The sequence below is a fragment of the Peromyscus leucopus genome, chromosome 18 (assembly GCF_004664715.2).
Source record: "Peromyscus leucopus breed LL Stock chromosome 18, UCI_PerLeu_2.1, whole genome shotgun sequence".
Taxonomy (NCBI): domain Eukaryota; kingdom Metazoa; phylum Chordata; class Mammalia; order Rodentia; family Cricetidae; genus Peromyscus; species Peromyscus leucopus.
The window spans coordinates 10,415,538-10,436,796 of NC_051078.1; the positions used below are offsets into that span (position 1 = coordinate 10,415,538).

At 43.1% G+C, this 21,259-nt stretch overlaps 1 protein-coding gene across 13 annotated transcripts in view; it reads right to left on the reverse strand.

The window, feature by feature from the left end:
• The window catches only part of Grip1 (glutamate receptor interacting protein 1), a 649,740-nt gene that overhangs the window by 90,677 nt on the left and 537,804 nt on the right, over positions 1-21,259 (reverse strand). For 8 of the 13 annotated variants that reach the window (XM_037196738.1, XM_028869613.2, XM_028869622.2 and 5 more), the window contains 6 exons: positions 20,827-20,974; positions 18,892-19,061; positions 12,615-12,770; positions 11,719-11,871; positions 2,170-2,356; positions 1,436-1,581 (listed from right to left, as the gene is read on the reverse strand). In XM_037196738.1, the coding sequence (XP_037052633.1) occupies positions 1,436-1,581; positions 2,170-2,356; positions 11,719-11,871; positions 12,615-12,770; positions 18,892-19,061; positions 20,827-20,974 (960 nt within the window). The remainder of the gene's footprint in view (positions 1-1,435; positions 1,582-2,169; positions 2,357-11,718; positions 11,872-12,614; positions 12,771-18,891; positions 19,062-20,826; positions 20,975-21,259) is intronic. The other 5 variants (XM_037196740.1, XM_037196739.1, XM_028869620.2 and 2 more) reach the window with 1 other exon arrangement.

Below are 21,259 nucleotides of genomic sequence, written 5' to 3' on the forward strand. Positions count from 1 at the left end.
GCCAGCTTTGTACTACTGAGCTCCCTTCCCAGCTGACAACGATCTTAAATGGGAACTTAAATCAAATTCTCAAGTCTGTTAGCTACTCTCCAAGAATCTCTCCAAGACCAAAATTCTGCTAGGCTTTTCCTTTGAGACTAAGGCGTGTCCTTAGCTTAGGATCCCAGTTTTACTAAGAATCTTCCTGGAAGGTGGGGTAGGAGAAAGAGTTAATGGTGGAGGTGGGGAGAAAGAAAAAAAATACCCTATGTTCTTTGTTATATATATATATAACTTAGATTAATTATGTCTATCTATCTATCATCTATCTATCTATCTATCTATCTATCTATCTATCTATCTATCTATCTTCTATCTACCTACCTGTTATCTATCTATCTATCTATCTATCTATCTATCTATCTATTTATCTATCTATCTATCATCTACCTACCATCTATGAATGATGTGGAAACAGTAGGGGACTATTTGAGAGGGGAGTGAGAGGGAGATGGCATGAAATAGGAAAGATAGTAGGGAATGAATATGAGCAAAGTACATGTAGGAAAATGAAAACACACACAATTATTTTGTATATCAACTAAAAAAAAGAGCAAAGATTAAAAAAAAAAAAAAGAATACCAAGAATACCTCAGAGTCAGTTTAGCAAACCTCTGTACGCCCTTCCCTGCCTCTGACATCTAAGGTTTCTCTTAGTATTTCTTTTACCCACTGGTTCTCCTCACACTCACCCTGCCCATTGGCCATCTGTCCATGTCTAGCCTCCCTGTCTGTATTTAGAGGTTTCTATCATCTGTTAGAATCCTCTTGACCCTGGTGAAAAACTCTTGAATGGAGTCTTCCTCGTCGTTCCTCACGAGTGTCAGGTGCAATTGCTCTTTACTAGTAAAGGTCAAGTATTTGCCTACTGGACTTGTATCCATTCACCCCATGGGTTTTCCCTGCTCCCTACCTAACCACCGCGTGTTCTCAGACAAGGTGTTCTTGTTTCTGGGTCTAAGGAATCTGCTTTCTTCAGCACAAAGGTGCAAAGTTAGAAAGAGTCAAGGTGACACAACTTTTCAAAAGCACATCCACATCCATGGTGGACATCACTTGTGTGATTTGTCATATTGATTTTCAGTTCTTGTGTGGACATTTTAATGAATAAAACAAACAGTTCAAAATGACACAATAAGCCTTTTAAACAAAAACATGTTGGATACATGTATATATATCTATATCTATATCTATATCTATATATATATATATACATACATACATACATATATGTGTGTGTGTGTGTGTGTGTATGTGGATACATACACACACACACACACACACACACACACACACACACACACACACACACGCGTCCCCTTTCTCCCACATAGCTGATGTAAGTCACACACAGCCCTCTCCTGACTCTATCACCAATCCGAGGTTCAGATTTTACCTGCAACATCAAACTCAATTTCCAGTGTGACTTTGCTTGTGATGGAAGAGTCTCGAAGGAGCTGATTGGCTTCCTCAAAGGTACTGTCTTCCGTCGGAATTCCGTTAATGGCCATGACTCTGTCTCCAATCTGCAGCACCCCGCATCTAGTTCAGAACCACATGAGAGAGGCTGTAGTCAAACAATCATGGAGTTGAGCTGGCCACTCCACCTCATTTAATCTTTACAAAATAGCCTAACCGTTTGATCTTGTTAAGCCAAGGCTACTGGCAAGCACGTTTGGTCAATTGCAATGCCCTGTACTCTCGAGTCCCATGGTAACAAGTGTGGGCAAGGAGGTTCTTAAGAATCCAGCATATTAATAATTCATCACTCTGATAGCACTATCACCTGACCAGAACGAACAGACAGTAAAGATGAACAGACATTCTTGCAATGCAGAGTAATAACTTCAGTTGAACTTTACCATTTTTTTGTATAGATTTTTCTCCTTCATAATTAATACAGCCTCTAGTTTCCAATGGACAAAATCTGCTAAATAAAATCACTGGTGCTCATAATGCTTCTCAAACCGATCAGGAACATAAAATTTTATCATCAGAACGGAGAGTTAACTACATTTTGCTTTTCCCGCACTGCGCACTGTTACATTATTTATTAGTTATTTACAGATTGCTGGGGTTAGACATGCAGGGCAGAGAGTCTTCTGGGAAGAGGGGGGGGAAACAACCCACCTCTCTGCTGGGCTGTCAGCTTCAATATAGGAAATCAGAGGCGGCGAGGAGAGCGTCTCTGTGGCAAACACACTGCCCTGCAGTTGGATTCCAAAGCCCGTGACAGGATCGGCCGTCAGCACAACCTCCGTGGTTTCTGTGTGAACCACCTGTCCAGCCAATCCCACAGTGCTAGAGGCTAAAGACACTAAAGGGACAAACAAGAAGAAGGTGACAGGATGTTCATACGAGAACAGCATTTCCAAAATAGAGTATGTCAGCACAGAAGCTCATGGGCAGAGGAACAGAGGGAGTCTAAATATGGGTCTTAGAGAAGAACGTTGGGTTCCAGATGAACAGTTAAATGCATCTCCCAATTTGTCACATTGGAGTCATGACCAGCGTAGCCACTCTGCCCCAGTCCCAGGAACTGGAAAGAGACTGTAAGAACAGGACAACCTTCAGTTTAGAGCATGTCATCTAGTCCTGGGCTGAACAAACAAACATCAGCTGAAGAAGACCCTGGGGCAGGTCATTCCATCCCGGCATGTCTGTATCCTTTTCTCTGGAAAGGAGAGCTGCGAGGGTGTGTCAAAGTTTTCCCACTTCAGCCGTACGTGATTATGAACACGCCCACCTTTTGTTCTGAGGCCACCATTTCTATGTGGTCCCAGGAATGGTGCGGCTGTGCTGGTCCCCAGTCTATCTCCAGGACTGGGCAGGCACAGTGGTAAATCAATGAAGCTTCATACATTCCGCTCGCCCCCAAATTCGGGCCCTCTGTGTTTTGTTCTTTTTTTTTTTTTTTGCTTAGCCTCTAGTCACGCATTGTCTCGAATTCTCTGGTACCCCTGTGAGCCTCCAGCCAGACATCTGTCTTACTTTTATCCCCAGCTTTGACCATGAAAGGAGTACTTTACGTCTAGATACCTTTCTCTACAAGCTCTGGCCTCCTGGGCTTGAGCACGGCTTGCGCAATGGTCCTTGGCTGAAATGTCACTTTCTCCAAAATGGGTCTTTTAGCCCCCTACTTTAAAGACACTTCCAACCCTGCTCCAGCTGAAACCCATACCCCCTCTTTTACATGGGACAAAGAGAAGAGTTTTTTTGGATACTCTGCTCATTCATGATGCTTTCCCTTCTGAAACTGCTGTCTAAAATTCCATACTCCACACACATTTCCGCTGCCTAATCTTTTAGGTTAGTTTTTGACTTTTTCTAATTTCCCCATTTTCTTGCTGCCGACTCTCCCATGTGCTAACTTAAACCTTTTGCTTTCTCTGTCCTTATCGTGGTGACAACCTTCTAACACACTCGCTTCGTGGCACTTCAGCTCCCTCAATGCCCCTTTTCTAGAAAAGTCATCCTTCTTCAGCTCTCTGTCAACACAGCCCATAGCTGCACCTCGCCTCCCTTTAAGAGATCCCCAAGACCTTAACACGTGAATCCGCCTTTTAAACCACATCCTGTGTTAGCGACTTTCCCGGCTCCTACAATCTAAGTTTCTTCTCTAATTTGTAGTAATATTTCCTGTTCCTTGTCTCCATGCCTACGGCGGTTCAAATGGTGTTACCTGCAACAGAGTGTTCCTCTTTAAATGAAAGCATTCACACACACACACACACACACACACACCTTTATATTTTAAATATAAACAGAACACTAGCTGCAGCAGGGATGGAAGACTCCCAAGTTCTTCCCACAGTGTCACATGAGACCCTGGGGCCTGTAGTTGTGAAACCCTCATCTGTCTATCTGTTGCCTTTCATTTCTATCCTTTCTCTCCACACTGTACTTGGAAGCCTGGGGACCACTCCAGAGAAGCATCTGTAATGATCAGAGATTCTTAAACACTGCATGATTTGCTAATATGCTTTGTGTTCTTTGGTTATGTCTAGTCAACTCCCCGTCTGGTACTGAACTATTGAAACCTGTCAGGAAAAAAAAAAGCTCTAAATTCTTATTACGGTCTACTGGGCCCTAGAATCCTTTGTTGGCATATATGCTCCCCTAATTTAATTCCTTAAGGATCTATTTCAAATGCCTCCATCCTTATAATGGGTCACATGTCACTTCCTAAGAGAAGAACAAGGTTCAACCATTTAACGAGTGTTTCATAGATAACCTTTCACCCCAACCTCTTGGGTCTCTGCTCTCCCAACTGCTCTCTTCCTTCTCCTCTTTCAAGGGTAATTCTTTCCTATACAGCTTCTTTTCTGCTCTCGAACCACAGTCTCAGGGAGTCCAGGTTGGTCACAGGCTTGTTGCCCATCAAGCTGAAGAGAATCTTCAACTTCTGACCTTCCCAAGAGTTCCCACCACTCATGGGATAGGATTCCAGGCACGGACTACCACAACCCTTCTTGGTGACTTCTTTTTTTTTTTTTATTTTCTCCACATTCTAGCCCTTCTGGGAGTCTATATCACGGATGTCACTTTTCTAAACTGTCCCACTCACTCTCCTAGCTTTTCTGACCTTGCTCTGCCGATTTGTGCTGACTCCGACTCTGCTGCAAATTTGTCTCCTTTTACTCTCTGCCAAAGCTGCTCTCACTGATGACTCTGATTGCGAAGAAAAAAAAAAATCAATGGCCCCATTCACTCTAACTGCTATGCAATGATGGGCTCCAGGAATATTCCCTTTCCTGTAAATTGCTCTTTAGGTGCCAGTGAAGATTTGATACCAGTTTCTCACTGTATCAGCCCCTGGCTGTACCTTCTCCATCCTCTGGTCCATGAAACAGATTCTCAACCTTGGTTCTGTGCTCAGCTCGCTCATTCTGGTCCTCACCAGCCTATGATCTTTGCAGCATCTTCTCTCCTCTCTCCCCCTCTGGTATCAGTGATGAATTTTTTTTTTTTCACTGCAGAGAATTTCATCATCTACAGACACATCTCCAAGGACTTCAAATTCTTTTCTAAATTAGGGAAGTAATCCTGATTTTCTCATTTCCTCTCTGAGGTCTACGACAAGACGATCATGTTCTAGTCTTCTGGTCTGGAAATCTCAAAGTAGCCTTTGACTCCACGACTCCCCGTCATCTCAAATTGCCCACCTCTCAGAGTTGTATAACCTTCTCCACTTCCATTTTCAATGCCCTATTTGGGGCTTTTATTTCAGCCATTCTAACATACATATATCTGGGTTCTGTAGTGCTCAGGGATTTCTCCATTCTATTGTCAAATGATCCCTTCTTTAATGAACTATTTTATGATGTCATCTATATATTTCCTTTTGGAAATTATATTTCACTTACTGCTGAGTCACTGTTAAGAACCAGCAGTTACTCCTCACCCCAATTTTTCTATCATGAAGATCACTGGAACGGCTGGTGTAATGGAGGGAGAGGTGGGTCATTTGATTAAGAGAGGTAACAAATACTTAGAAACAAAACAAAAAAAACAAAGCCTTTTCCCTGACAGGCCTGCCATCATTCTTTCCCATCTGGGTTATGGGTAACATAGCTTTCACTGTATGTGGGAGGGTAGCAGTCCTCACATCTATACATTGCATAGGTGGTGGATGGCTTAAAATTCCAACGTGTCGCCGGGCGTGGTGGCGCACGCCTTTAATCCCAGCACTCGGGAGGCAGAGCCAGGCGGATCTCTGTGAGTTCGAGGCCAGCCTGGGCTACCAAGTGAGCTCCAGGAAAGGCGCAAAGCTACACAGAGAAACCCTGTCTCAAAAAAAACAAAAAACAAAAAACAAAAAACAAAAAAAAAAAATTCCAACGTGTGACTTGGGGCTGATATGTTTTCTAGTCTGACTTTTTTCTTTTCTTTTTTCTTTTTTTTTTGGTTTTTCGAGACAGGGTTTCTCTGTGTAGCTTTGCGCCTTTCCTGGAACTTGCTTTGGAGACCAGGCTGGCCTCGAACTCACAGAGATCCGCCTGCCTCTGCCTCCCGAGTGCTGGGATTAAAGGCGTGCACCACCACCGCCCGGCCACAAGTCTGACTTTTTTCATGTGTGCATTTTGTTTTCTAGACCACACTTTTTGCTATCAATGACACAAAACCACTAGAAGATACCCTTTCCTATTGGTAAGTGAAAGGTCTCGGACATTGGATTCAAGGGGACATTGAGAGATTGTTGGGGGAGGGTAAGAAGCTTGCAAGAAGAGTTATTTTATTAACACCACAGACAGACAGACAACAGCATGACAAGGACTCTGAGGAGAGTTCTGATGCTAGGTGGGGCATTGAAGACTGGGCTCCCTTTTTACAGCTCCCTGAGGAAGAGGGAAGACTTCATAGTGGGATCCTACAGCCAGGTTCTCCAATTTCCCAGCTATGGGCAGGGAAGAGGGTGGGGACCAGGATGTGTGGACACTTGTATTAAAATCCTTAGAAAGTATTACATTTGAAAAAAGATCAATTGTAGACTTCAAGATCGAGAGCCAGAAGAACACAAGAAGCAACTGTATAAGTTGGCAGAGACTAGCCTGCTTCATCAGCGTGCTTGGCCACCAAGAGAAGATAGATGCTTTCTGGAGTTGGATGTCTGTGTGGCACATTCCCTAGCATGCATTCCAGAGTCTGTCTACTCTTCCCCATTTCCATCCACAGAGCCAGATCCGCTCACAGCTCTCTAGGTTTGCGGGGAACAAATTCTTCAACTCTATTAGTCTTTCCAAATACCAGGAAAGGTCTGGAAACCAAAGGTAGTGAGTGGTTTTTAAACTTTTGGCATTTGAACGTTTATTTTTAATGGGTTAATTATAGAGGTTGTGAACTTTATTTCTCAGATAGGAAAAAAAAAACGTTTAAAAAGTTTAGGGAGAAAAAAGAGCCCCAGGGTTTTGATAGGATAATGTATTTTTGTTGTTTGATCCTGCTATTTGAGACTTCTGCCTCACTAAAGCTCCGGAGTTGAGGGTGGCCTGCTGTGGACCCAACACACTGTGAATCACATGATCCAGTCTGGGGGTGGGGTGAGAGGGTTGGACAGCTCCTTCTCTACATAGAGCTGACAGGGTGTCGGGCAGCATCTAAGCTGTCTGCTTTCCGACTCCTGGCATGGTCACTCATGCAAGCTTACCGGTCATTCTTGCAAGCTTACCGTGAGCTGCCTTTATCTTCTGTCCTTTCCTTAGGGGTCGACGGAAAGGATGGTGGAAACTGTAAGGTTTCTTCATCTCCTGCCTTTCAGCACTTCCCAGTCTCACCCTCTCTAGTAGCAAGTAATAATGACCAAAGAAAGAAAGGACATTCTGGGAATGTCTTCCCGCCTTCTGTTGTGTGCTGTAATCCAGGTCAACTGGGAACAGGTGGGGTCACCCCACGGGCTCTGTCGGCAGGAGCAGGAAGGGCTAAGCACTGGGCAGTCATGTCGCTAGGACAGTGGGTGACGGGGTCTGGGAGCAGCCTTCACCTTGCTGGCTGAAAAGGGAGTAGCCCTGGTAGTGGGGAGGGGCACAGAAGATTCCAGACGTGGGACTGAGTTTCCTCTGTGACATAGCTTGGAGCTGTTCCTGGGCTCTGTGACTCCACTCAAAGCCTGGCGCTCACAGAACTCATCTCTCCGCCTCGGAAACAAGCACTAACTACACCTTCTCACTGTAGATAACCTATTGTTATAGACTTCTCTGTACCTTCCTCTTTGGATGATGAGGGTTTCGATGTTTATGTGAGAACCTGTCATTGTTTCCTGGCAATGTTCTTACTTTATCCTGCGGATACACGTAAGAATTTCTTGTTCTGTTTTGTAAACTATGGCCTCATCAACAATAGAGCAAAGAGACTTTTTATTATCTTTGTGGCTTTCACTTTGACTCATCATCCATGAATGGCCTGGTTGCTATAGAAACATAACTATTAGAAACTAGGCTGCAAATGACAGCCCAGAATGAAGACATAAATAAAACAGGGGAAGAAACCAAGGCATATAGTGAGGATGGTGTTACAGTTTTTATTTTCAGTTACTTGGGGTCTTTACATCTAAAATGGCCATATTAAGCAATAAAACAAAGAAAAGGAGTTCTCAACTCCTCCCCCCCCCAAAAAAAAAATTGGAAGACTCTCATTTTTCATGTATTTTAAGTGGAAATAAAAGTTCATACCATTTGGGCTTGACTGAGTCATTAAGATATAAAGTGTATGCTTTCTTGAGATATTTTTATAAACATCCTGTAATATACATTGTCACTGGGGCCCTAGTGGCTCCCACTTGCAGCAAACATGACCTGGATATTATCAACCCAGGTTTCTGTCTATCTTCTTGCTACAGTTGAATGACTGTGTACTGATTCACGAGAGAATTTATGAGTCGGTGAGGGGAAAGTCAGGCCTCAGCTTTGTTTCTTGTTGCGAATTTCAAGATGTGCAAATATCAATGTGAGACAGACAGATGTATTAACAGTCATTTATATTCACTAATAACCTTAATCAACACAGCAGGCTCTACTTAACACACACAAGTGGCTAGGCTTCAAAGCAGAAATACAAACATTAATGACTTGATTCTGATGGCTCTGTCCTGCTGAGGGATATAGCCTCTTTCTGTTAGTAATGAGCACTGCACATGAAGATACCATAAAAAAAATATGGGTATATAGACATACCCACTTCAAATCCTGGAAGCATTGTATGCAAAACTCAAGGTCTGTGGATTTTGGCAAAGTGTAATTGTTAAATCATGAGCCTGCCCCTTTTACGATGGTGCTCACTACAGGTGGCAAAAATTTCACGGCCCTAACAAATAAAGCCTTTCAGTAGCTCTCTCTCCAATTGGTTGTCCACTGCCAAAAGGTCAGTACTATAATTATTCCCATTTTTAGCAAGAACATAAAAAGCTTGAGACACTTGCTCAGGGACCTACAGTTAGAATATAATGTTGGGGTGACAGGCCCCCAGTATGTAGAGTCAGGCTCATAATCGGTTTGCCGAGTAGCTGTAACTAGTCTCTGCCAAGGCCAAATAATTTTCTCTAGCCTTAGTTAGGAAACAAACAGGAATCTAGATGTGTTTTGTTTACTTTGACTAAGTTCATTCTTTCATTTTCTTAACTTAAAAAATTGTAATTTCATTTACTAAAGGTGACAAACCTTATATTTGAACACAATTTATTTTTAATGTGCGTGTGTCCATTTTTCAATCCATGTCTGTCCATTTCCTATCTATATAGGTGAATGCAGGTGCCCATAGAGGCCAGATGATGGCATAAGGTCCCCTGGAACTGGAGTTACCAATGGCTTTGAGACACCTGATGTGGGTACTGGGAATGGAACCTGGGTCCTTTTGCAAGAGCAGAACACATCCTTAGCCACTGACCTATCTCTACATCCCCCACGTTTTCCACTAGAAAGGATCCACAAGTCAAAAACGATGATGTGTACACCACCAGGAAATGAAAGATGCTGGCCACATCTTCATAATGGAGGCTTCAGGTTCCTACCACTTGAAGAAACTACTTCCTAGAGTGGGTGGTAGCTGCTGTCCCCAGTATTAGTGGTACTGACGGGCTCACGAGAGATCTCCTAGGGCTAAGAACTCTCTGGCACACACACTAAAGAGCCGACAGACCCTTCTCCTGTCAGCACCACCCTTGAGATTGCTGAGTTTGACATTATTGAAGTAACTGAGAAATGTGCCTCTGCTTCATTCCCATGGTAGACATAGAAGCAGACCCCATCTTTAGGTTTCTTTATAGGAATCACAATCACAGCCACCAAAAAAGATACAGGGCACGACATACACTAAATTATGATTTTAGATCTGGCTGGAAATATGGGCATTTTCTCCCCTTAGATATGATTGAGATGAAAGATATCCAGATTCTTTAACAGAAAAGAAAAAATTAGGGGTAACCCGTGTTCATTCCCTATAGAAGGATCCAGCCATTTGTTCTTTCTATATAAATCACGCTATCTCAGAGCAAATGGCCAGCCATACTTCCCTAGCCTTTATTGGTCTCTATAAGCTTGGCTATATATCCCAGAAAATATTTTCAAGAATGAGAATTGAAGTTCTTAGACTTTAGAATACTTTTGTGAATTTTAGCATCCTTGTAGCTTTCTTAATTCTATATTTCTTAAATGGACACAGTACCAAACTGCCTTCTAAATGCACATCACTACAGCATAGTCTAGTGTGGCCCTCATCAGAGAAGCATCTTTGTGTGGTAGGTAGCAGCTAATATAGAGACTCATAACTGCTTAACATGCAGAGGATAACTGTCCATTCATCTATATTCCCCACTCCCTGACACACACACATGCACACTCACACATCAAGGTTCAGGGAACATCAAGGAAGGTGGTTAAGATTAATTCTAGGACCTAGAGGTAGTGGGCACCTGCCTTGAAACAGTATTTTCCCAACATGGCAGGTTAGCACTCACATGAACTCACAGCAGCTGTGACTTCAGGCACTAGACCTATATAAGATCAAGCCACATTCCAGGGATGCTGTGGATATCGCTCTGTATAAATAAAACACTGATTGGCCAGTAGCCAGGCAGGAAGTATAGGCGGGACTAGCAGAGAGGAGAATTGAGAGGACAGGAAGGCAGAGAGGAGGAGACGCCAGCCTGCCGTCCAGGAAGCATCATGTAGAGGCAACAGGTAAAGCCATGGAACACGTGGCAACATATAGATTAACAGAAATGGGCTGAGTATAAGAGTAAGAGCTAGACAATGGTAGGCCTGAGCTAATGGCCGAACAGTTTAAATAATATAAGCGTCTGTCTGTATGTTTATTTTATAAGTGGACTACGGCACTGCCAGGACTTGGTGTGCCTCGGAGAGACAAACTCTAGCTACACAAGGAGGATGTGGGAGGGACACATGCACCTCCACTCCAAGCTGAGGAGCTATTGACAGCTGATGGCTGTTTGAAGGGAGGACAGTCACTGTTCTTCATGGTTGCAGGCCCTGGTAGGCCAACCATTTTTCAGTGGATACCCTGTGCCTATATGGGCAGCATGACATGAAGCTGGGAGAAGAATGTGGAAGAATCCCAAAGTAGATGGAGAGGGGGTGAGGGCATTTATATGGCTGAAATGCATTGTATGAATGTATAAAGAATAAATAAAAATACTATATTAAACCCAAGAAATACATGCCACAGAGGTGAGTCTCTGTGTCCAGTCATTAGACAAAGGTAAAGAAAACTGGGGAATGAGAATTTGAAAAGGAGTGCTCAAACTTACTGTTTTTGAAAGAAGGTTAAGAAACAGAATATGAAACCAGTTGTGTTAAACAAATGTACAAGTCTCCTACTTAACAAATGAGGGGCAAAGTCTGGACACGACAGCTTTAGAAGGGATATGACATGAACAACAGATGTTTATGCCTGAAGCTACCCAGAGTAGAAAGGCATCTCAAATGACATTAAAAGAGAGAGGAAACAAAATTGTTATAGGCAAAGTCATTGTAGGAAAAGGTAGGACAAGCTAAATCAGTCTGAAGTTATATTTAGTGTACGCATTAGCCTACAGATGACAGGTTTCTGTCATGGTCCTTAGCCCAGGGTTACCGGCTACACAGCATCTCCCTAATGACCTTACCTTGTAGAGGATGCGCACATTTTTCTGGGGACCAAAATGGATCCCCTAGTTAGCATTTCACTTACGTGAGCTTTTGAAGTCTTTCTTTTTCAGCCTCCTCCTCATCATGGTTCCTCGTGGGCTGGTGGAGTAGAGGCTTCGAGGTAAGGTCCCCATGTTCAGGGAACTCAGGCTGTACGCGCTCATGGAGGTAGGAGAAGATGAGGACACCATCGCCGCTGGAAGAGAGTGGAGACTTGGCATGGAGCATTCAGAGGTGGGGCCTGAGCCTGCCACCCTTGCCAAACCAGCAACAACCCAAAGGGACACATGACACACAGCCACAGTTAGTCAGTATCCCACATCTGGACAGAGACCAGGCCCTGGAGCCAGCGCTTGAGAATCTTAGAGCCACACGAGTTTGTAAGTTTTGAGGAACAGGGTCCTCCATAGCACGTGGGTACGCACACACACAGACTATGAACTATACTTTAGACAAAAACAAAGATTAAAATGAATTTCTCCATTTATAACTTAAGACATCAGGGTATACAATGTCATTTTGGAGGTATTTTCTGACATGGATGTCTTAAGTGATCCACATACATGGAGATCTGAGACCACCACACTCCAACGTTTTGAGTTGTCTCCTGAGCTGCTTATAAAGCCTTCTGTGAACATTTACACATTTTCTCTCCGTATTGTTTTTGTGGTGCCGGGGATTGAACTCGGGGCCTCACACATGCAAGGCAAGCCACCTATCATTAAGCAACCTCGCCATCCCCTGGCGTCCTTTCATAATGACAGTAGAAAAGAAGAAGCCGGAGGCCAGAAAGGACACATTGTTAGTACAGAGAAAGAAACAGCGACAACAGGGAGCAGGCAACACCCACAAAGCCGGAGATGTCGTAAGTTAGGGGAAGGAGGCATGAGGAGAAGATAACCAAATGAAGGACCAGGAGGAGAAAGCGTGGAACATTACGAGGACTGTTTGGAGGAGGCGCTTTCGGGAAAGTCAGGGCCGGCACTCTGCAATGGTCTGGGTGGTACGGATTATGGTGATGGTTGGTGTGAAGGCTGCTCTGGTTGCTGGCCCAGGAATCCCAGGGAAGTTGTCTGCTGCTCCTTTGAATTTTCACTGCCCATATGAAGTGATGATGAGGAACGAGGAAAACAAAGAACCAAAAACGAAATAAAAAAAAAAAAGAAAAAAAAAGAGGAAAAAGTAACTGAATTGCACAAATTAAAAAAAAGAAAAGGAAAAATTGTTAACAGAAACGAAAGCTGCTTGCAAAGGAAAAAAAAAAAAAGAAATCTACTTGGTTTTACCCTTTTCTAAATGGTCAGCAAAAGAGATGATTAACACCAGCCATGGAGACTTTTCATCTTCCCGAGAATAATGCGTGCCTTTTCCCCAGCCCATCTTTTCTCCCTTTAAAATGACTACTGAATCAATTTCTAATCTCCCCCTGCGCTTCACTGCAGAGATTAAAAAACATTTTTTTTTTAAAACTTAAAAGTCATCCCCATGAAGATCTATGGCACATGATTAGTAATTAAAGCTTTGCAAATCCTGGTCAGTTAGGAGCATTTCTTTGAAGAAAAGGAGGAGAAGGAACAGTTAATCATGCTGGCTTGTGATGCCTGAGCTGGACGAGTCACAGGGCCCAATTTACGACCCTGATGTTTTAATTACACCGTTATCCATCCCGGGCGACTTGGTTCCTCAACAAGGAACCATTGCAATCATCTGCGCCTATGAGAATCTTTCCTCTTTTCTAATAAGGAGAAAAGTCTCAATATAGTTTATGAATTTTTAAAAGGTTTATTTGTATGAGAAACATTTGGTTTAATGTTATTATATTTCATTCATACAGCATCAAAATTGTTATGAGGTTAACTTTAAAGTTTGGGTGTCCCTTTCATTTTTGTAAAAAAAAAAAAAAAAGTTTAGCATGTTTCCATTCTAAATTTGCTGTTATTAAGACTTGAATTTTGTGGGTGCGGATTGGTGTGATTGGTAGATTGCTCCTTTTGCTTACAAGAGCCCTGGGTTTGGTACTCGGCGTGCATAAACCAGGCATGGTGGCACATGTCTATCACCCATACATTCAAGAGGCAGAGGCAGGAGAATCAAAAGTTTAAGGCCATCACAAGCTACACAGCAAATATGAGGTCAGCCTGGGCTATATTTTGTAATTCTTAATTTTAAACTTTATTATTTAAATGTTGCAGAAAATATGTTCACACCCTGAAATTAACCAGATCAAAAGACTTTGCCTTCAAAACAAGGAAACATTACATTTCTATCTGGCATTCTGGAAAATGAATAGTATTAGAACTGTGTCACTGTGTCTGATAGAGACTTTTTCACTGGACGATCTCGAAGAGGTGAAAACAGCCATGAACTTTGATGTGCTTTTATGATTCTATGGCTAAGAATCTAAATGAGTTGCAGCTGAATGCTGCATGCATGCAAATGTTTGTTCCTGAGGTAAGAGCCTGGGAGGGCATCCCTCGCCCTTCTCACCTTCTCTGGTGGGAGTCACAGCAAGAGCTCCAGCATGGACAGGTCTCCTGGAGTGAGGCTGCCCTGGGCTTCACGGACTTACCTTTGTCCCTCACCTTCTCTTTGACCTTGCCAGCTACTCAGCCTCAGTGTTCTCATAGTCACTGGCTCATGAAAGCTTCTCTTCCTGCTGTGGGAATTATGCGCCTACAGTGTGTTCAGCGTGGTGCTGACCCACAGAACACAAGCAAGTGAGCTGTGGGTAACAGCACCGATGCCCCGCACTGTTCCAGTTACTTGCCGACGACAGAATGTCCTTAAAGGCAATATGCCATCTTTGTCAACAAGTTCCACTCCCTTGACACTTCGATTTTAGAAGATTTGTCCCAAGTCTTTAAAGGCAACCCTTTTCACAGACACTGTAATTGTATGGTCTGGAACTGGACCTTTCCTTCTGCAGGAATAGCTGGTTTGGGGTCCCTGTGTCTATGGATTCTCTCAGTCTCAGTCTCCTTCTAGACCACCACAGTACCACCACACTTGGCCTTCTGATCCACATCCTGCACCTGCTTTCCTGAATCCATAACACATGTAGGGGAACTTTAGAATGTATGCATTCAATCACATCACTCCTGTGTCCATGGCTTATGCTGCAAGGAGAACCAGTCAGTCTACTTTCTCATTTTTTTTTTTTTCTGGATCATTTACTATCCACATCTTTCAGCCACACTTGTCTTATCCCTCTGTGAACAAGCTGGCTGGCCACTTTCCTTGTTTCATTGTGGCTTCTGTGCCTCCTTGGCTCCCTCCCGTTGTCTGTACAGCTAGCTCCTTCTCATCACCCAGGCCTTAGCTCCAGGGCTATCTTTACCGAAGAACTAATGCTGACCTGCCTGGCAGAAGCAGCTGCCATCTCCGTGTTAGCTCACTAACTGTTTTGTGTCCTGCGCATCCCTTATTACCTCCTGAAATGGCCTTGGGGTACAATACGCGTTAACAGTCTCTTTATACCAGAATGCACATCCTGTAAGAAGAGAGCTCTACTTGTCTTGCTTCCTAGAGACTAGAATGGTACCCAGGACATAATGATTGACATCGGCATGGCAACAGCTTTTCCCTTGAGATAAAGGAGTTTTTTAGGCAAGACATTAGTGTTTGCTTGTTTGTTCCCCCACCCATCTTTGTTTTACTTTGTGGCACACAAGAAACCTTGTCGGCAAGGTGCTGTTAGTGCTGGGTCTGGCTAATCAGCCATCACAGCCACTCTATTGTCCTCTTCACAAGGTGTGGTCTGTATTTTTAATGAAGCCCGGCTAGAGTGAAGAGACTTCAGCATTTTACCCCCACCTCAGCTCTTTACTGAGTACTCTGAAAACTACTGAACATTTATTAGAATTGTCAAGCCAAAGTAGTGAATCCACAAGGAAGGTATTGCTGACCACCTACTGTGTGCCTATCCCAGTGCTAGTTGTTGTAGGCAGATGAGAATGAGGCCATAAACTTCACCGTGACCCTTAACTATTACCAGGGACTAAGTCTTTATATATGCACAATGATGATGAGGTAACATGATATAAATAATGCAAGGAGTTGGACTCATGATATATGAAGGGCGGTTGCAAAAGGTATTTTAAGACTAATATGGATAGAGAGTACATTTAATGCCCATTTGGAATATATAGCCCAAATCATTTATATTTTAAAGTCATACGTCTGATGCTCATATATTAAATAAGTATCCTAGGAGATTAATGGTAAGATGTTACATTTTGGGCATGTTCTTGCATTTTGCAGAGGGAACTCACAAGGACTCTTTTGCTTAACTGTGCCATAATAGTGGTATATGTTCATCAAACTCTTCCTGCATCCCTGATGTTGCATTACCTGCCTTGTCACGGAGTCTTGGGCGATGCTGCTTATGGTATTCTGATGGGGTGAGCATGACTATCACCCACACTTTCTAGATGAAGAACTCGAGGTACAGAAAAAGTTGGGTAGCTTTCTTAAGGTCCCAAGAGGTGTCGTCAGAATGAAGTCTCTGGAAGTCGGCTCTAGAGCCTGGTCCACAGCCACCATGCCGCACTGCCTTTTCCTGTAGAGTCTTCTAAAGCCCTTGCTCCAGATGAGACAACAAACTGAAACCACGATGCTTCCCATGCCAGCGTATGTCCTCAGATACTTAGGACATACAAAGCACTGTCTTTTGTTTTCCTAATTGTGTTCTCTTGCCCTGTCACCCTAGAATGGGTGATGGCTAGTCTGGTGGTTGGCCCTGGAGATCACAGGATGAAGTATTTTTCTGCTTTGAACAAATGAAGCCTAGTGGCCACTGGCCACACTGACTTTCCTAGAGCCCCCTTTCCTTCGGTCAAGTTTATGTCTCCCAAAAACGTGTAGTGGGAAAACTACAACTTCAATGAAAACTAATGTTTTCCCTTTTAACTGTGTTGCTGGGGAGGGAACTCAAGGCCACGGGGTACGCGCTTAGGCAAGCATGCTTCCCCTGAGCGGCCCAGCTAGCCCTGAAAAGGCCACCATTGCCAGTGTTGTGACTGCTGCTATTTACCAGGGACAGTTGGCTCGTCCTTTTCCACAGTGCTCTGGAATCCCTGTGATGAATGCTTTGTTGCTAATCAAATTTGGAAAAATGTTGGATCTTCACATTTTCATGAGATGAGGGAAATGGTGCCCAGGCACCGCAGACTGGAGAAAGCAATCGGAACTGATATTTTGGGAAGAATGATGAAAATATGTCAGACCTTACTAATACAAAAATTAGAACCTGGAGAATTGCAAAGACACCCCACATTCTCTTTCAACCATTTCCTCTCAGGACTAAGATATGATGGTGTTTAAAATGCCACTACTTATTTTAGAGAGTCTGCTTTTGATGTAAAACATAGGGGTGACACTAATACGCCTAATAAGGAGGACAGTCAGCTCTAGACTGTTAGCCTCCTCCCGGACAAATATCAATGACGTCAGCACTTCCAGGAAAAGAAAGACAGTGTGTTCTTGCTGCATACAGTTAGTTCGGCATATAAATTCTTCATCTTTTCAAATTATCTTGGCAGGTAAAAATATTTAATATTTCATGAGTTGGGAACTATTTGAACTATTTAAAATTTGCATCAGGGCAGAAAAAGTAAAATAATGAGGTTGCTAAAAAAACAAAAACAAAAAAAAACCAAACAAAAAGCCAGTAACATTTTGAAAGAGTTTGCTTACATTTCTGACTTACTGATTCCAGACATGAAGGCACATCTTCCCCAAAAAGCACAGCATGTAGTCTTAAACCTTCTGTGCTCAAAGTCCGATGTTGACTTCATATATACTGAGAAGACACACAGTTTTAGCCATCCCACACCTCAAGGGCTTGGGGTGAAACCTTGGGCGTGTTCCCACATCCATAGCCTCAGCATCCTCTCACTCCTTGGAGCCTCAATTCAGCCGTGCTGATTTCCAATCCTAACCTGCCTATGCTGCATCATTTCCCCACTCCAATGTGTCAAATTAAAATCTGATAAGGGCAACACGCTGTACTAGAGATTATCATTAGCTTCAGGGCTGTCTAAGCTCCGTTTAATTAAAAAAGGTTGCATCCAGCTGACTCATTCAGTATGAAAATTATTTTGTCCCTGTCTTTTTTTTTTAAGTCCCCCTGTAGAGAAGTGCAGTGCCTTTTTAGAAGGTGAGAAACACAATGCAAATGACCTTCCCACAAGCAAAAATTCCAACGCTAGGAAACCCGGCTGCTGCTAATTGCCGAAAAGCACATACTCCTCTTTCAGTCAAAATGGCCAACAATAGGGAGGCCTCCTGCTTCCAGGACTGAGAAAGGGGTGGTGGAGTGTGCTTTAATAGGTGGGCAAAGGAATTGGAACCAAGACTCCACCAGACACACTGACTTCCTGGATTCATGGCTCATGGTCTTGTGTTTGTTCCATATTTTGTTTAAGATGCCCCAGAGGATGGTTTTATGCATCAAGGAAACTTATCTGGACACCGCACGACAGTGAGAACACAGATTCCCTCAGCTGACTCTGTTTACTGACAAGGAATCTGTCATTCTCACTCTCCTTGGCAGAAAGTGTGTTCTCTATCTTAGGGTATTAATATTCCAGCAAATAGACAAAAACACAGAAATCAACCCTTCATCCCACAGTCTCTCCCTGATGAGTATTGAATGGATCTGCTATTAATATGAATTTGTTATATGTTATTTTAGAATAGTAAAAACATCTCATTCAGAGACTTGATGATGGTGAGAAAGGACTGTAAAGGTTAATGCCATGTGATGTCCTTGGCAAGGCAGCTCTTCCTGGCCGCCTTGCTGCTAAGTGTGGTTTTGGTTTGTTGGTTGGTTGGTTGGTTTTGTGACTTGCGTTCATTGTCTTTTACAGATAGTCAAAATTCACTGTGGACCATCAGGAAGCCAGATCATCGTCCTTCTCATAATACTCAATTTACAGCAAAGTTTAAGCAAACCACACACACACAAACACACACAAAAATCAGCAAACACACAAACAGTTCTGGCCTGAAATTTCAATTTCAGTATTTCTCTCTTCTGTTTTGGGGTTTCCGGTAACTATACATGCTTGTAAAAAGGGGACTCTGGAGATGCAGGAGGGTGAATGAAGATAAGCCGGTGATAGGATAAAGGGAGACATACTGGTCCTCCTAACTCTCTGTATGAAGAAAACTGGAAGAGGGAGATAAAGAAAAGGGTCTGGAAGGCTCCCCTCACCGTGGTCAGGTCCCTTCAGGGCCAGGCGGGTCTGATGGTGCGGGAGGATCTCCAGCTTGACCTGGTCGGTGGTGTTGGCCAGGAACTGGGTTGCTTCTGCGAGCGTACAGTACTCCATGCTCGTGCCGTCAATGGAGAGGATATGGTCGCCTACATGTAGCGCCCCACATCTACAGGGAGGAGAAAGGATAGCATGAAAAAAAAAATCTTCCTCTTCTGAAGGACACTTTCATGTTCTCCGTAGTTAGTGTCTTATGCAATTATCATTTATTTTAAAAAATTCAACGTTAGTAGAAAATATTACCTATTATATTTTAGGCATGTTGGGTCTTACTTAGAATGTGAAAATCATGTGGAAAATGCAGGAAAAAATGATTTTCTTATTCTCCTGCCTTTGAAAATATTTTGTCCTTGAACATTTTGGGGTGGGGATGGAGATGCTATACACTAAGGGGAAGAGGGGTATGGAGAAAGGAATTTTTTTTCTCCCCTGATTTTGTTCCTCTGACATTTCTTTCTCTTAGGTTCTTCTGTTCACAATTATGGGCTGTCGGTCACTCAGCATCTTCAGATGTGGTGTGCTGAACTGGCCTAGGGTCTCACATATGAGGATGATGGAGAGGTTCAGGGACTGCTTCCTCCGAATCTTTTCACAGAGGCTTCCCATTGACCAGTTCTTTACTATGGCCCTCTGTTTTGTTAATCTGGAGTCCAATGTTCTTTAGCACAGGGGAGAGCTAGGGGTAGGGGTCTAGTAGCTACACTTTGCTGAACAAGACACTGACTGGCTACTGGGTGAACTGAGGACAGTAACACAGCAGTTAGCACCCAATAGACCAGTCAAGCCGACACACTTAAGCTGGTTACACACTGTGGACTGGAAAAAAAAAAAACAAAAAACAAAACAGAGGCAGACAATTAAAGCAACAGGGAGCTGGAGAGCATCCCAGCACCAGTGGCTGCCACTGTGAATGCCTGCATGGGGTGGAGTGAACAATGGAGCTGTAGGCCACCCTCACCCTGGGTTGCTGTGGGTCACAGTGCCTCAGGAGAGAGGCAGCCCAGGGCCCAAAGGGAGAAGGAGGCTGGAGACGCACATAGTGGAAGAGCAGAGGTCTCTCTAAGGATTTCCCATGGTGGGACTCTGCTTATCAGGGCAAGGACATTTCAAGGCACCCCTTCCATCTGGAAATAGTATTCTATTCTATGGTGATTTACTTAGGGTGCTTTGGGTATGGAAAGTGGGGTTTCCAACCAGGAGGTGTAAAGACAATTTTATTATGTGGAAAAGCAATCTTTTTGCCTCTTCTGCCTTTACCTTACAAATGTAAAATAGGAATCGGGAAAATGAATTTCGTTCTTATCATAACACTGTAACGGCATTTAAGAGACCCTTGACTGAAGGTTGTGAAGCCATTAAGATTAACAAACTATGACAGTATCAGGTTTGTCTTTAAAAAATCACATCGTTTTGAGAATATTGTATTACCTACTTTTCCAAAAAGGAGTAATATTTTCTGATAGCAGGATTTAATTGTTAATGATGCAGAAAAACCCATGATCTCTCTGAACGGGGCTTAATAAAGATCAATTCTCTTATTCTACATCAAAAACAGGAATTCATTTTTCCATGGGACACAGTAAGTAAATGTGTGTGCTTGTTTTTTCCTATTGATAAAGGGCACAGCAGGTGTCTGGATGAAGTGACCTTTCATAATGGAGTGGCTGATCAGGTGGTTATGATTTTTAAGGCTCACAACAATAAATTGTCTTCTTGTGTGAAATTTGTAGAAATTGGCAACAGGGCTCCTTTTTTTTTTTTTTTTAAACTGTATGTGTGTAGAGTATGTAAGTGTGCATATTATATAAGCGCGGGTATGACATTTTAAAGTACTTCCACAGTGTTGATTAGCAGACATCTGCTGTGACACTCACCTGTCTGCAATACTTGCAGATTTGATTTTGTCTATGACGATGACCTGTTTGTTACAGCACACTGAGGTAGTTAGGGCAACCCCAAGGCTGGCGCCAGGAGTTTTGGCAACTTCAACTAGTAGTGGCCCGGATGCTGTTGCCACAGAATCTGTCAAAGAATACATTTCAGGAAACAAAACAAGATAAACCAAGTCAACAAACAAAGAAGATAAAGAATGTTTAATCTGGCACAGGTTGATAATTTTATCACTAAATTCAGGCAACTTCCTGTTGTATCCACAGAACATGAGGGCACCTTCTCCATCCAGCTGCCAGTCCCTGGAATTGGATCTCTCTTTACGTCAGTTAGGATGACATCTCATGGATCATTTTGCTCTTGACACTGCTCTGAACAGTGCCTGGAACATCCTAGATTTTCTTTAAAGTCAATGCA